Here is a 16845-nt window from a genome sequence, read left to right as displayed (position 1 = left end):
TCTCCTGGTCTCCCATGGGGTGCAGGGCCCAAGGATTTGGGCCATCCTCCACTGCACTCCCTGGCCACAGCAGAGAGCTGGCCTGGAAGAGGGGCAACCGGGACAGAATCCAGTGCCCCAACCGGGACTAGAACCCGGTGTGCCAGCGCTGCAAGGCGGAGGATTAGCCTGTTGAGCCATGGTGCCGGCCTTGTTGATGCATTTTGAATTGATTTTTGTGTAAGGTATAAAGTGGGGGCCTTATTTCATACTTCTAAATGTGTAGATCCAATTTTCCCAGCAACATTTGGTGAATAGACTGTCCTTTCACCAGGGATTGATTTCAACTCTTTTGTTAATGATTATTTGGTTATAGATGCATGGATTTATTTCTGAGTACTCTGTTCTCTTGGGCTACATATCTATTTTTGTGCCAGTACTGGGCTGTTTTGATTTTAATTGTTCTGTAGTATATCTTTAAGTCTGGTACTGTGATGCCTCCGGCTTTATTTTTGTCATTTAACATTGCTTCAGTTATTTGTGGACTCTTGTGTTTCCATGTGAATTTTAGTATTGTTTTTTTCTAAATCTGGGAAGAATGTCATTGATATTTAGATTGAGATTACATTGAATATGTAAATTGCTTTCAGTAATATGAACTTTTTGTTGATACAAGTTCTTCCAATCCATGGGGATAGAAGATTTTTCCATGTTTTGTGTCTTCTTTTATTTTTTCCTTTAATGTTTTATAATTTTCATTGTAGAAATCTTTGACATCTTTGGCTAAATTTATTCAGTTACTTGAGTTTTTTGTAGCTATTGTGAATGGGATGGGTCTTATTAGTTTTTTCTCAGCCATGGCATTATCTGTGTATACAAAGCCTATTGATTTTTTAAAAATAATTTATTTGTTTGAAAGGAAGAGCTACAGAGAGACAGGCAGAGACAGAGAGAAGTCTTCCATCCAATGGTTCACTCCCCAAATGTCTGCAATGGCCAGAGCTGCATCAATCTAATGCCAGGAACCAGGAGCTTCCTCCAAGTATCTCATGCAGGTGCAGGTGCAGGTGCCCAAGGATCTCAGCCATCTTGTACTGCTTCCCCAGGCCATAGCAGAGAGCTGTATCAAAAGTGGAGAAGTTGGGTCTCAAACTGGCACCCAAATGGGATCCTGGTGCTGCAGGTGGCAGCTTTATCCACTATGCCACAGCACCAGCCCTAAGGCTATTGATTTTTTTGTGTTAATTTTATATCCTAAAACTTTACCAAGTTCTCTTATAAGTTCCAATAATCTCTTAGTGAAATCTCTTGGTTCCACTATTTAGGAGGTTGCACTTAAAGTTTTCTTCTTTGAATACTCTTTGCTCAGATTTTCCCACATGTAGTTCCTCAGCATTCCTTAGGTATATGTGATCCTCCAAAAGAGCTTTATTAGCCTAAATTAATTACTCTGCTTTAGTCATTGTTACTCTATCATTGCACTGTCTACCTAGTATCACATATATCTATCTATTTGTTTATGATTATCTCTTCATCACTTGATGAGAACTGAGACCCCCATCTTTTCTGATGTAGTCCTAATACCTAGAAAGATGCTTCCAAATTGTAATATAATTATAAAGCATATAATGCTCAGGTGGGATAGACATATAAAAAAACCTTGTAGTTATTTAGCCATATTTTAAATTGAAGCAATATAAGAATCTGTTTAACTACAGGAGCTACATGTTGCTGCACATTAGAATCATGTGTGGAACCTTGTTACAACACAGATTCTATACTAGCAGATGGGAAAGAGTCTTGAAACTCACATTGTCTCATATACTACAAGTGATGCTAATGACACTATCTCCAAGACCATAGTTTGAAGAGCAGGCAAATGATCATTATTTTAATGCAATTCCACTTTTTAAAAAATATTTATTTATTTTTTTGACAGGCAGAGTTAGACAGTGAGAGAGAGAGAGAGAGAGAGAGAGAGAGAGAAAGATCTTCATTTTTCCATTGGTTGGTTCACCCCCCAAATGGCTGCTAAGGCCAGTGTGCTGCACCGATCCGAAGCCAGGAGCCAGGTGCTTCCTCCTGGTCTCCCATGCAGGTACAGGACCCAAGCACTTGGGCCATCCTTCACTGCCTTCTCGGGCCACAGCAGAGAGCTGGACTGGAAGAGGGGCAGTTGGGGCAGAATCCGGTGCCCCAACCGACTAGAACCCAGGGTGCCAGCACTGAAGGTGGAGGATTAGCCAAGTGAGCAATGGTGCCGGCCAATGCAATTCCACTCTAACCAATGTTTTCTTCTTCCTTATGAAGTTTTTCTCTAGTTTGCTGTTACCTTCCAAGAGACATCATTTACATCTATTAAGAATTACATTATATAATTTGGAGCAGTTTGCCACATAGACCAAAATATTTGGGTAACTTAAATTATGAAACTGGGGGCAGCCCCACTGTGATTCTAGGAAGAAAGAAGCATATTATAAATTGGCCACTCATTGGAACTTCATTAAATAGACAAATTGTTCCATATATTGCCCTAAATTGCTAATAGGGTGATTTCACACTTAAAATTATTTACTCCCTTCTGTTTTACAAATGAATATTTTATATAAATATATAATACTTATAAGTATGCTATGATTATAATTTGTATTATTATAATTTGCTTCTTTATCATGTAATCATTACTTTTTTTTTTTTTCATTTTCAATTCTCTCCCGTTCCCGTGCTGGCGAGATTCTGCAGCTCGGCTCCTGCAGCTGGGCTTCCACGTGGTGGGCTCCCTGTAGGTCCTCTGTGTCACATCCACTAGATCCAGAAGCGTTTCCTCTGCAGTTTTTTTCTTGAGTCTTTTCCTGAGGCTACAGTAATTCCACTTTTATGAAACTATATTTTCCCAGACTATCGGCGCACGTCCTCACTATCCGCCATCTTGGCTCTGCCCCCCCAATCATTACTTTACACTATGAAATTCATAAGTTCTTACAGCTATGTCTTAATTTTTATTGCATTAGTGATTTCCTGCAGTTTAAAAGATATTACAGAGTGTAGCTATAGATTCAATTGTTGGTAGCTTAAACTCAGTTAGAGCCAGAAACTGCAATAGCACTCAGCAAATGACTGGCAGGGTGTCTGTCACTACCTCCTCTGTGTGTAACTTGATATGTGCAGAACTGAGTGATCTGTAATCCAGATGGGCAGAGTGGCCTCTGCTTCCTGGGACCTGTGGTTATTTAAACAAATGCAAATCAGTTGCAAATAGAATAGAAAACTGTTGTATTAAGGGTTCTTGCTATATGCTGCTTTCTTTTAGAAGAATACGCTCAAGTTTAAACTTCATCTAGTTTTTTAGTCTTGAATTTGAGACTCGTATCATAGCTATAATTGGTAAAAAAGAAAAAGTCTGACACTCTATGGGGAGGGCTGGAATTATATTCTGATTCTCCTCCAGTTAGTTAGATGACCTTAGATCTGTCTGTGGGACCCTCTTCTTGGTAATGGGAATGAGGGTATTGGCCTAAATAACATGTAAGTCTTCTTTAGCTTTCATGTTTAATGGTATCAATTTGTCATCTAGAGTCTACCTCTCTTGGATAGTTTATTTGCTGGAAACTTGGCAAATTGCTTCTGGATTGGTTGCCTTGAGATTTACCCAACATGAAATAAAACCTTGAAGAATGACAATTTTATAAATTTATTTCTTGGTGCCAGACAATAGAAACTAGCCTCAGAGATTACATATGTTGAATTATACTTGGAAACTTTAAAATGTTTTATAACCTTGTGTAAGGTTGAAAATTTAAGGAAAAAGAGAACTACTACTTACACTAATACATTTTCCCTTATGGTAATTAATTGATGTGATTTCTGAATTAAACAGAGTTGTGGCAAATAAAGTGATTTTGTTGTTGTTAAATTCCTTAGTGAATGAAAATTAAACCTGATACAAATTTCAGTAGACAAATGTTCCTTTTCTATTTTTCTAAAGTTATTTTATCTCCATAGTCACTGACAGGCTTATTATTTAATAATGTAAACTTTTAGTATGCACCTTTGATTACCCAGGGATTTTTGACACTATGTATTTGTGTATTTGACTTCTAGAGTAGAAAAACAAATGAAGCAGATTTCTCACTCAAATGCCATTCTTATTATGTTCATTTATTTTTCACACATTGATTTCAGACCCTAGTTTGTATTGAACACAGTTGTAGAACCACAATTATAACTCTTCCTTATGAAACTGTGATTTGTGATTATATGTATGAAAAATAAATTAATAAAAATTAACATAAGCAATTTCTTGGCATAGGAAAATGATGTGACATTCTTCATGCAAGTTAAAACAGTAAATCTTCTCTTCCTATAAGCATCCTTGTGATTAGGATGTAGAGTATTTCCCTTATAGACTGTTTATCTGGTGCAAAATTTCAATGTACTTTGTAGTTATAGAAACATAAGGTCAGATTATAAGTGAATTTATACCTCCTATGTCAGAAATTGGAAGGAACATTGCTCTAAAAATCTATTCTGTGGGAATTTGGAAAATCATTTAACTCTCTAGAAATCAGTGACTTTTTGATTTTGTAAAAAATCCATTTGTTCAATCACATAGCCAAGGATTGGACATCTTCTACAACATCCAATTAAGGGTTATCCTTAGGTTCTTTCTGTGATGAGAAAACACATTTAGATCAAATGAAATATTCCACTTCTGGGTAACTGAGAAAGTCTTCATTAAATGTGAATAATTTTCCAAAAGCATTTATGCTTTGTTTCTATTTATACCATATGTCATACAAAATAGACAAAATATTTGAAGATATTCTGATGAGCCTTTCTCTAAAGCGTTTGTGTGTTACCTGATATAATCTAAATGACTTCATCATCTCAACAGATAGCCAGACACATTCCAACTTGCTCAAATAGGAGTAAGATAATAGACGTGAGCTGACCGCACTAAAGCAAAGGGTGATGGTATCCTTCTAAGCACTTTCACAAATGTAACCATGCATACCTTGTTGATTGACTTCCTCACACTGTTGATTTCATGAGCTGACCTCTCCATAGAATTTGCTGTATTTGTTTACCTGCTATGCCCAGTGCACTAATTTCCGTATATACTATTACTTGCTCATTTTGATGGCTTTGATCATGAGAATAGAACTCAGGTTTATTCCCATCAAATTCAACATTAATGAAGTCAGCTCATTCAGTCAGGCTTTAAAAAATTTCTAGAATATTGATTATTACATTGAATTTTCTTCCCTCAGGAAATTACAAACAGTATCTGTGTATTTTCATCTAAGTTATGGTGGAGTGAAAATTGAATGAGACTGAAATCCAGTGGGCCCCTCGTAATCTATTCATCATATTGTGTGGCAATATAAAACAAATTAATATAGAATACGAGATACATGCTCCAACATTTTAAAAGATTTTTTATTTGTTTGTTTGTAAGGCAGAATTACAGAGAGAGAAAAAGAGAAAGAGACCAAAAGATCCTCTGTCTGCTGGTTCACTCTCCAAATGATCCTCCAGGTGTCCCATGTGGGTGTAGAGACCAAAGACTTGGGCTATCCTCTGCCGCCTTCCCAAGAGCACCAGCAGGCAGCTGGATTGGTAGTGGTGCAGCCAGGACTTGAACCAGTCCCACATGGGATGCCAGCATCCCAGGAGGCAACCCAGACCACTCTAGCACAGTGCCAGCCCCCTGCTCTGATTTAAAGCAGTTTATTTCTGTTTTTCTCTCATTCTGTGATAACATGTCTGTGACTAGTAATGGAGAGTTTCTCTTTATCTTGACATCTGAGAAGTAAATTGTAGTGAGAGATATTAAATACAATAAGTAAAAATATTACTATCACTATTATTACTAATAAAACATAGTAGCATTAATAGGATTCGTGATTTTCTCATATTAATTGCAAAAACTACAAACTGATTGAGTTTGTGTTCAATAATCCAGATTATTTAAACATTTTATTGAAATACAGTATACATACTAAGAAATGCACATAAGTATACAAATAAATGAGTTTTTTGCCTTCTGAGCACATTCATAACCAACACCCAAATTAAGAACAGAATATTACTAGTACTCCAGGAGAGCCTTCCAGTTTCTACTAATACTAGTCATTATTCTGATTTTCTACAGTAGATATTCTGTTTGTTTTATAAATTTTTATATAAATGGAATCAGAAATATATTCCATTTGATATCCAGCATTTAAATATATTTATTTATTTATTTGAAAGCAAAGCAATGGAAAGAGAGAGAGAGAGATCTTCCATCCACTTGTTTACTCTTAAATGTCTGCAACAGGTTGGTCTGAGACAGGCCAGAGCCAGGAGCTGGAACTCCATTCGGGTTTCCCATGAAAGTGGCAAAGCTCCAGTACTTGAGCTGTCTTCTAGGGTCCATTATAAGGGTGTTGGATTCCAAGTGGAACAAATGGGATTTGAACCCACACTTTGAAATGAGATGCTGGCATCACAAGTGAAGTTTAACCCGCTGTAACAAAATGCTGGCTACTGGCTTTTTTGTTTTTACCCACTCAACATTATTACTCAGAGATTTATCGACATTTCTGCATAGAGTTATTGATAATATATTCTCAATACTGTTTAAAATGCTGCTGTATGAGTCTACTCAAATTTATTTATCCTTTCTCCTATTGATTATTGTGTTGCTAGTGTTCAGTATAAGCTCTGATATGTTATTCTGATGAAATCTTTTTTGCATTTTTTTGATTGTGCATTTATGAGTGGAATTGCTGGCTCATAAGGCAAATATGTGTGTAGCTTTAAAAGATAATTCCCAACAATTAACAAAGTAGTCTCTACTAACAATATATGGAAATTCCAGTTGCTCCACATTCTCTCTGACTCTTTTACTTTTCTTTATTTTTCATTTTATTCATTTTGATGGAAAGTGGTGGCATTTCATTATGGTTTCTGTGTAACTTTTCTGAATACTAATGAAGTTCAACATATCCTTATATCATATAGCATCTATTCAAATATTTTTTTCTATTTGTTACATTGATTTGCACATATTATAAGTTTCGTAAGACATTTGGGACTTGTATTTGAAAATGGACAGAATTATTAAGAGTTCAACAGAAATGCATAAATAACTTCATTGTGCTAGTTAGCATTTGCATATGACAAAGCACAAAGCTTAATCCAAAAGTCTATATGGTAACAAAAAACTAGAAGTAATACAATCCTCTTGTAGCACATGTTCCTTCATGAAAGAGCACATCAGAGAAATATTTTCCCTGCTTAGATATATGTCTTAATTTATTGCATTTAAGATAGCTATATATTCTAGCATTTTCCAAATATTTGCTTTTGCTTTTAATGTAAATTCAAATTGCCTAAATACAGAACTAAATCATACAGTAAGAGTGATATATATTCATTTGTGTATAAAAACATCATAGTGATAAAAAATCAGTACTTAGAAAACTTCAAACCTTATGACCTAGCAAATTTTACTGTTTTTCCCTCTGGCTCAGTCACATTATCTGGCAAAACAGTCCTTTCTTGAGATTCATTATACCTAGACTTACAATGACATAAGGGTGCTTGGATAAAAGGCTTCAGCCTTTTAACTGGACCAAACCTCTTTAAGCCTCAAATTTTAATTATTTAAGAGGATTCTTTGTGTTTCCCTGTTTATTATCCCTAAATGCTAGTACTGGGCTTAACACATGCAAGATGCTCAGACAGTATTTTCAATGTATGAATGACAGGAACCCACTAGTATGAAAGTGGTCAGTTTGGTTGAACTGTCCGTTCTCATTAATAATTTACTGGGAGTTAGTAACTGTTCTCAGGCTCAATCTCTTGTGAAAATTTCCAGGTGCTCTTGGTCTTACAGTGTCATGGCTTATCTACTTATAATAACTTACAGCGGTTTTCTATTCAGGAAGTCATGTCATCTGGCATTGATGAGCTGCCACCTTTCTTTGAACTCAGATTCCAGAACATGTATTAGGCTATCAAATGAAAATAGTTCTGAAGTAAAAGCCTATTGCTTAGGGGAACAGTGCAATGCCCACTGGTATATGAACCTTGCGGTGGATATAATAGTGATGCTATGTTACCAGTTACATAACGCTGGTGCTATGAACCAGATTATGGTTCTCCAGTATCATTTACAATTCTGTGTTTATAGTTTATCGGAAGCTGATGCTCAGCTATATTGTCTCATTTTTCTTGGTGTAATGTTATCATTGCTAGGCAGTCAAAGAAAGGATCTTTTGGTTTGCACTCTTCCTTTGCTTAAACCCACTTAATCAGTATAAGAAAACTACTCTTTCCAAAGAACCATGTTTCTAAGTGATCTGTCTAGCGTCTTATGGGATCCACATTTTACTCCTAAAGTAAAGACTGGGGTATGCAGAAAATGTTGAGATTTTATTAACACATTATTCCCCGATGATGTGTTGGAATGCTTGCCAGTCTCATAAAATCCAGCTCTACCATCTGCCTGCAGAAACCAGGGAATGAATCAGCAACCCTGCTGACTCCATTAGACTTTTTATCACTTTTCTGCTATACAGAGAGAAAAAAAAATGTGCATGCTCCATAGGAGATCTGTTTATCCCAAACAAAGCCTGTTTTTTTTTTTTTTTAATTTTGTCCTTTCATTCTTTTTCACCAGATAATTCACTATTTTTGCTCATGATTAAAGTATTTGGTTCTTCATTGAGAAAGTTCTTTGAATATCAATCTCTCACTGAAAATTAAAATAACTCCTCAGTTGGATGGAAAGAATGTTGCAAACATGTAGGAATCCATTGTTACTAACAGAGTGGAACCATCTGATATGCATTTTATGGTATCTGATTCCTGCCCTGGAGATATCACGGAGCTACTTTCTCTGATCAGAGCTCTTGCAGTGTTGCTTAAAAATTAATTGAATTTTCAAGAATGTCAGTTTTAGCACTGTAGTTGATAGCTGAGGAGGTTTATTAAAAATATACTGCCAGCTACAGCAGTGTCCCGATTTTTTTTCAGGGCTGTCGTCATGAATGTTAATTGCACAGAATTAATTTTGGGGGGTGATTAGTTATTGCTTCTGTTAAGATATGTTAACTTGCATACTGTATTTCTTTACTTACGCATGCATGTATCTGTTTTCCTCTAGGAAAAGAAGAATACATTGCCACTTTCAAAGGATCTGAATACTTCTGCTACGACTTGTCTCAAAACCCCATTCAAAGCAGCAGCGATGAAATAACTCTGTCCTTTAAAACCCTTCAGAGGAACGGACTGATGCTTCACACCGGGAAATCAGCCGATTATGTCAATCTTGCACTGAAAAATGGAGCTGTCTCTCTGGTCATTAATTTGGGATCAGGGGCCTTTGAAGCACTAGTGGAGCCCGTGAATGGAAAGTTTAATGATAATGCCTGGCATGATGTGAAAGTCACCAGGAATCTGCGTCAGGTAACAGCGCAGTGGATAAGAGAGTAACTGGCTTTGTTTCTCGCTACAGCTGTGTGTGTGGTATTTGAAAATCCTAACAACATGATACAGGGCTCCTCAGAGTCACGTACCAAGTAGCCTTTTCTTCTTCTGAGGTGAATCTTCCTGCTGTACTTGAGCAGGGGCACATCTAGAAAGTTGTGGGGCCCAAAGGCCATTTTGATACAGCGACACTTGACCATTTCCCAAGGGGCTGCCAGGGTGTCCCTGTGACCTGCCCTTCCTGCGATATGTGTGATTTCTGTTGTGTTTTTTTGGTTTTTTTGTTTGTTGTTGTTGTTGTTGTTTGATTTTAAATTATAGTTTTCATGGTGATCATTTGTAAGCATGCACATTGGGGTCATTGAATCACAGTTCCTTTTTTGCAGTTGAAAAAAAAAAAAACAACAGTGTGTTTGATATGGGATTGTGTCAATCCCTTCCTCCTCCGGATTCCCACCTCCAAAATGGGGACAAGAAAAGTCCCTGAGGGAGAAAATGACCTTAGGGGTTTACACATCTCCTAAAGACTATGTTTATGAAGATGTTTCTATTTTTAGCACAGACATTTTAAGTTAAACCCAAAAACGATGCTCCAGAGGCCAGTTCATCTTCTAGATACCCACTCCGATTTGACTGTGTTTTGAAAAACCCTTTTAAGAGGTTCCAAATGAGGACAATAGCAATTCTGGAGTAAATCCATGGGTCCGCATATACTGTATGATTTTAACTGAGATTTATCAATACAGTATATAAACAAATGGAAGTGAATAGATTGTTTTTCTATATTGAGCATTATCAGCTTTGGTTATTCTTTGGAATTTTATGATATTATGGTGTATCATTTTATTAAGTGTTGCCAGTGACTAATTTTTTTTTGTAGTACATGCTTTTCTCAAGCTAATTTCCTTAACATATCTGTTGTCTCTCTGAACAGCTGCACTGACCCGGATTGTCTGGTTTTTCCTTTACTAAAATGGCCCTCTTTTCTGAGCTGTTAACTGTCTAACCTTTTCTCTTCCATTTTCAAAAGGCTTAAACTGTCTGAGCTAGAGAAGAAAAAAAGGAGCTATAGATCTGGAGGCTTAGTCTAGCGGAGGTAGACAAGGAAAGCAAAGATTCTTGAGAACGCCAGAGACTTTGCAGATACCTGATTGAGCGGGGAGGAGCCCTGCATGCTTCTCAACTGCCCTGGGAGGCGGTTGCTCACTGCCAGTATAGCTGTAGACCATGGGGTTCCTCGAAGTCTGTATCTTTGGTTTTCCTTTTTTATTTATTTTCTCTCAGATGCTCACCAAAAGACCGGAGGCTTATTTGAGAGAAGCCCAGAAGGAAGGGTGGGGCTTGAGGAGCCTACTTTCTAGATTTGCCTTTGCTCAGGTTACAAAGCAAATAGCCAATTGATAGTGCAAAAGAAGCTTAGCTGTACAGCCAGGTGCATGTGTGGCAGGCTAGATGAACAGCAAATCCATTCTACTCATTCTATGTGTCAGGATCTTTGCTTTGTTTCATTGCAGTCAACTGTGACCCTAAAGTCCATCAATATGACCGAAGGAAGTTTTGGAGTTGAGGAGGAGTCCTTGTATGCTGTAAAATTGAGTAGTAGGGCAATGCCAACCGATTCCTACTAATTTGCTGGGGCTGGGTGGGCCAGGGTGGGGGAGGGGACAAGTATGGGCATAGAGCAGCAGTGGTCAGCTGATGAGCTTTAGGCCTGTGAATCCCTTTTAGACTTTTAAAATGTCTCTCAGATGTACTCAGGAAGACAAAGGGAACATTGCCATGTGTCTGTTTCTGTCTAATAGCAAGTTGTGAACAATAATGGCAGGAAAAAGAAATATTACCTCTGTGGGAGGCCTATTTGTTAGTCTGCTTTTTTCTTGTAAAATTTTTTTGCCCTTTTTCTATGTTACTAACATGCTTAATAACTAACATGTCATTCATGGAATGTTTCATTCTACTAACCGTTACCTGAATCAAAAAATGTACTAACATGGTAGAGACCATCATATTTTTTAAGTAACGATCGTTATTCTGTTCACAGTTTTTAATTTCCTTTCTCCCCCCTTCTCCACAAAGCACTCAGGCATTGGACACGCTATGGTAAACAAACTACATTGTTCGGTAGATATCATTCTAATTGTTTCTTATTTTGGGTTTGCCGTGTGTTTTCTTTCTTTCTTTTAACTGTAGACATCATTAACAAAAGAGGAACTGCGGTTGGTACTCTTCTGCTTACTTTGACCTCCTCCTTTTCATCTGTTGTTGACCTTCTTATTTTTTACCTGTTCCTGTCAACTTCTGTTTCCCAACTCACCTGTAGGGGCATCGTTAACGTTTCGAACGTTTTGCATCCAGCTGTGGTTAACACGGGATAAGACAAATGGTGGCTGGCCCGAGTGACCGCAGGCTCAGCCAGTCTCTAACCATTCATGATGCATGGCATGAAAACTTGATTTGGGAATGCTGGGGATGCCACACCCATTCATATTTACGTCATCACAAAGCAGTTGTTTCTTTTCCTTTGGTTCTCCCCGTTTTCTTTCCTTTCCTTTCGGAACTGTACTGTCCCTCCTGCATGTGCACATCCGCGTGTGCCGCTTCCACTGGTTGTTTTGCCTTTTCTTCCCCTTTGGCATGGACTTAGGCACTTGCATGCTGAACAGTTGCTGCTCAATAGTGCAAATAGTGACGTTGCTGGACATAGCTTGCGCCTTTTATGTTAACAAGGTGCACGTTGTGATTAGTTAATAACCAACGACTAAACTTTACTAATATGTACACCAGCAAAACTAACCTAGGAAGCATTTTACTAACACCATTTTTGTGTCTGCTAAATAACTTTTGAGTTGCAGTAGGGATGATGCTAACACTAGTTCAATAATCAGTTAACTCTCTAACTAGTTTAGATCTCTTAGGGCTAGTTGAATAGAATCCAAGACTAAACCTCAAACAGACATGAAAATGGGTTCCTCCATAGGTCTAAAAATAACAATAATAAAAAACCCAAACAGAAAAAAAAGCAAAAAAGCAAAACAAAAAAAAATAAATAAAACAAAGCAAAACACAAAACAGGCATATCCCAGGATTACAGTATCTAGGTCTGAGTATAGCGTGTCCTTTCCCTGTGCTTTGTTATCTAGGTGACAATATCAGTGGATGGGATTCTTACCACAACGGGCTACACGCAAGAAGATTATACCATGCTGGGGTCTGATGACTTTTTCTATGTTGGAGGCAGTCCCAGCACAGCCGACCTTCCAGGGTCACCAGTCAGTAACAACTTTATGGGCTGTCTCAAAGAGGTAAATATCGCTCTCACTAGAATCATTCCTAATTCATAATCTCATCATTTCAGATCCAGACCGAAAGCACCTATACAGAAGACATGACGTTTCCAGAGTCAGTTGGCACAACCTTAAATTCAACATTCTATTGTTTTTGATGTAGGGTTGGGTAATAGGGGGGAGCGGACAGCTCACTGAACGATAGGGAGGAATTAAGTTCCTCCTTTTTACTTGTCTGTAGATAATTCAAAGTGAGATTTGTATGGATGGCTATGTATCGGCTATAAAGGAAAGTTAAACAAAAAGAGGTATTGTGCCTAAAGTTAAGTTAATTACTTTTTTGCTCATTTCCACCTCAGTACCTTACATGTTAAGTATATGGTGGTGACTTGTTTGAGCATTAAGGGAAAAAAGAAGAAAAAAAATATGCTACAAGAGAAATAACAGAGTCTGTGTAATGAAATATTTTACGCCTATAATTTAAATATGTTCAGAGGTAAGTAAAGCTGTGTTGCTGGTGACCTGGTGAGTTTATATGATGTTTACTTGAACAAGATGACAGGCTAAATGTTATCAATAATCTCAGTTGTTGTTGTCTGTTCTAACTTTTTATAGGATTTTAATATATTGGGATTGTAGGAGAGAAAACCAGGAAGTTCTTGAATATTTTCCATGCATACTGCCTTATCTTTCCTTTCAGGAATGATCCAGTTTCTTCTGACATTGCAACCAGAGGTTCCTCTTACATTGTATGATTGTAATTTAGTGTTCCAGTCTTCTAAAACATAAAATTAAAAAATTTTAAAACTTACAAATCATTAGCCATAGGTACCACTGATTAATAGTGACATACTTTGGTTTATGTTACGAATATACTTTAAGCTACATAGGTCTAATTCAGGTAAGCTTCAGTAAAACTCAATCACTGTTATGTTATCCTTGCCTGTCTTCCATCTATGTGAAGATCCTGGATGTCATTTTCCAGTGTGCTGATATATGCAGAATAGTCCTAAGGAGGATTTATAAATGCTATAATATTAGCAAATATTTTGATATGCAGCTCTAATCTAGCTCCCTAATCTGTTGCTTAGAATCTACACTTCCTTTGTGCTAGAGGTGATTGATTTGTCCCAAAGAGAACAACTTTTACTCTTTACAAACATATTCTGTGATCCAGGTCTGCTTTAAGATTCATGGGGACAATAAACTCAATATAGTAAAATTAGTAGTACAGTTATCATTATTTTAATAATAGTACTAACATCTTCAGAGCTTTTACTTTGCACCTAGTGCTAGCATAAGCGTTTACAGGGTTATTTGTAATATAGGTTGTTATTGTATTATCTGTAGTTTTCAGGCAAAAAAACTGAAGTTTGGAGCTGGTAAGCTTCTTAAGTCACACAGCCATAAATATTAAAGGCTAGTGTTTACTCAAGGAAGTCTGATTCCACAGTGTTTTGGTTCCTGACCATGATAATATACCATGTTCCATCAGCAGTGTGTCTTTGTCATAGAGGACTATACAAACTATCAAGTTTGTTGCTGAATAAGACTTTTTTTTTTAGAAATGTGTGAGGAATAAGATATTAAATTATTTGGCATTTGAGTTTAAAAAGTGGATGAGCTGAATGCAAGTTATAACAGACGAGGAAGAAGTACAGAAGATTTAAATGTGAGAATCTAGAGGAGTGATTATGATTTAGACAAGTGGAAAATGAAGAAAGTATTTCAAGTTAAGGAGAAACATGGTAACAAACCTAATTATACTTTAGAAGAAGGTTCTTGGCATTCCCTTCCAGTGATAGGAAGTAGAAGGCAGAAGCATACCCCCACCACACATGTTGTATTCCTCACTTTCACTGTGAACCTGGCCAACCTACAGCCTGCCCCATGCCCTCCCTTACCTGCAAAAAAATAAAGTTAATAAAGTTAATTCTACTATTAACTGGAAAAAGGAACGGGAAGCCAAGATTCTCACAGAAGTGGGAATCTAGTTTGAGAAACCTTTTAGGCAACCTGCAAAAATGTTAGGATTTCTGCAATGAACTCAGTTCTGCATGGATGGAGGACATGTGTTGTGTATATGAAGCTGCGATTAATTGCTTTAATCTGAAATGAGAGTTTCAAACTAAACTATGCTTCCGATTAACATCATTAACATTTAATACATCTTCATATCCATCTCTTTCCATGATGGTCTTTCAGTCACAAAAAGCACAAAACCAACAAATAAGAATAAAAATAAAATAGATAGTCAGGTGGTCCTCTGAGTAGCATTTAGTTGGCAGCTACTGAGTTCATAAAAGAGGATTTCACTCATACTGTTGTCTCTATTGGGCGAAGATACAAATGACTCCTCTTTATTGATTAGCCACTCCCACTACTCTGTCCCACAGCCTGGCAGTATGTGTTTGCAGCAAGCACTTCCAGGATTTTGTATGTGACTTATGTAAGCTTATCCACTTTATTTCCTCCTGATACAGTAGAGGGTGCAAGGATACAGACACAATCGGCCTTTAAATCAAAATGTACCTCAATTGGAGAGCTTTTTTGGTAGTTCATAGTTTCCACCAATGACTGAATTGCTATTTCAAATGTCCCACTTTTTCCACCCCTGAAATGAAATAGTGACATAGTGTCATAGATTTTTGAGTTAAATCACCTTAATTCAGATTGGTCAGCTTTGTAGAGCTTTTGCAGAGAGTGGTGTACCTATGTTTGTTTTCAAGAGATTCTTTCTTAACTGTAAGCCTTTGTAAGTTTCCCTAATCTATTGCTTAGGATCTCTGGCTTATAGCATATTGCAAGTGTAAAACTTAATTATAGCTTTATGTATTGGCCCATATAACACTTTTATTTTCAGTTTAGTATATAATCATTTTTTTAAAAAAATTTATTTATTTGAAAGAGTTACAGAGAAGAAGAGGCAGAGATAGAGAGCAAGAGAAACACCTTCAATTTACTGGTCCACTTCCCAACTGGCCAAAACGATTAGGGCTGGGCCAGACCAAAGCTAGGAGCTTCTTTCAGGTCTCCCACGTAGGTGTAGAAGCCCAAGGACTTGGGCCATCTTCCATGGCTTTCCCAGCTGCATTAGCAGGGAACTGGATCAGAATTCAAGCAGCCAGGATTCAAACAGGTACCCAAATGGGATGCTGGTATTGCAGGCAGTGGCTTTACCTGCTATGCCAGAGTGCTGGCCCCTGGTAAATAATTATTTTAGGAGAGCTAATTCCAGGAGATACTCTAATAACACCCTGTTTGATGTCATAGCAGACATTTGGAATATTTAAAGAGGAAATATTCTGAAAATCATTCTCCAAGTCCAAGCTGATTATTGTTTCAAGTTTGAAATATATTTGAGAGATATAGGTAGGGGTAGTGTGAGAGAGAGGGAGGGAAGGAGGGAAAGAGAGAGAGAGAGAACTCCCATCTGTTGAATTATATCCCAAATACTCACAAAAGGAATACTATCCAAGCCTCCCACATGGGTGGCAAGAACCCAATTACTTGAGCGATTGCTATTCTTCCCTGGGTCAGCATTAGCAGGAAGCCAGAATCAGGAGCCAGAGCCAGGGATGGAGCCTGGTGTTCCAAAATGGGAAATGGGCATCTTAACCACTAGGCTGACACCTGCCCCACAACCCACTTATTTTAGAATTGGGGAAACAAATCTAGAGAGGTTTTTATCCAAGAACAGTGAAGGGGAAAGGTTAGAATACAATGTATTTTCTTGTTACTATTTGTTGAACTCTTTATTTAGTGTAGGGTTAATCTTATGAGTATAAAGTAAACTGAAAGTAGATCATTGTAAAAATTAAGAGAGGGAATAAGAGAAGAAGGAGGAGGAAGAGATGGAGGGTGGGCAGGAGGGTGGGAAGTATCACTATGTTACTAAGTCTGCATATGTGAAATACATGAAATTTGTTTACCTTAAATAGAATTAAAAGAAATCAGAAAAAGTATGAATATAGAATCCTGTCAGGGGAAAATGTACTTTGAATGGCTGGCTCTGTTTTATTGTATACATTTTTTTAAAGATTTATTTATTTATTTGAAAGTCAGAGTTACACAGAGAGAGGAGAGGCACAGAGGGAGAGAG

General features: G+C 37.4%; 1 protein-coding gene across 5 annotated transcripts in view; it reads left to right on the top strand.

Annotated features, from left to right (window-relative positions):
- Positions 1-16845, top strand: part of NRXN1 (neurexin 1) — a 1232227-nt gene that overhangs the window by 452036 nt on the left and 763346 nt on the right. For all 5 annotated transcript variants that reach the window (XM_062209424.1, XM_062209423.1, XM_062209422.1 and 2 more), the window contains 2 exons: positions 9137-9438; positions 12600-12761. In XM_062209424.1, coding sequence (XP_062065408.1) covers positions 9137-9438; positions 12600-12761 — 464 coding nt within the window. The remainder of the gene's footprint in view (positions 1-9136; positions 9439-12599; positions 12762-16845) is intronic.

The sequence above is a fragment of the Lepus europaeus genome, chromosome 13 (genome assembly GCF_033115175.1).
Source record: "Lepus europaeus isolate LE1 chromosome 13, mLepTim1.pri, whole genome shotgun sequence".
Lineage (NCBI taxonomy): Eukaryota > Metazoa > Chordata > Mammalia > Lagomorpha > Leporidae > Lepus > Lepus europaeus.
Note: the sequence above shows the minus strand (reverse complement) of the source record. Positions and strands in the feature narration are given on the sequence as shown.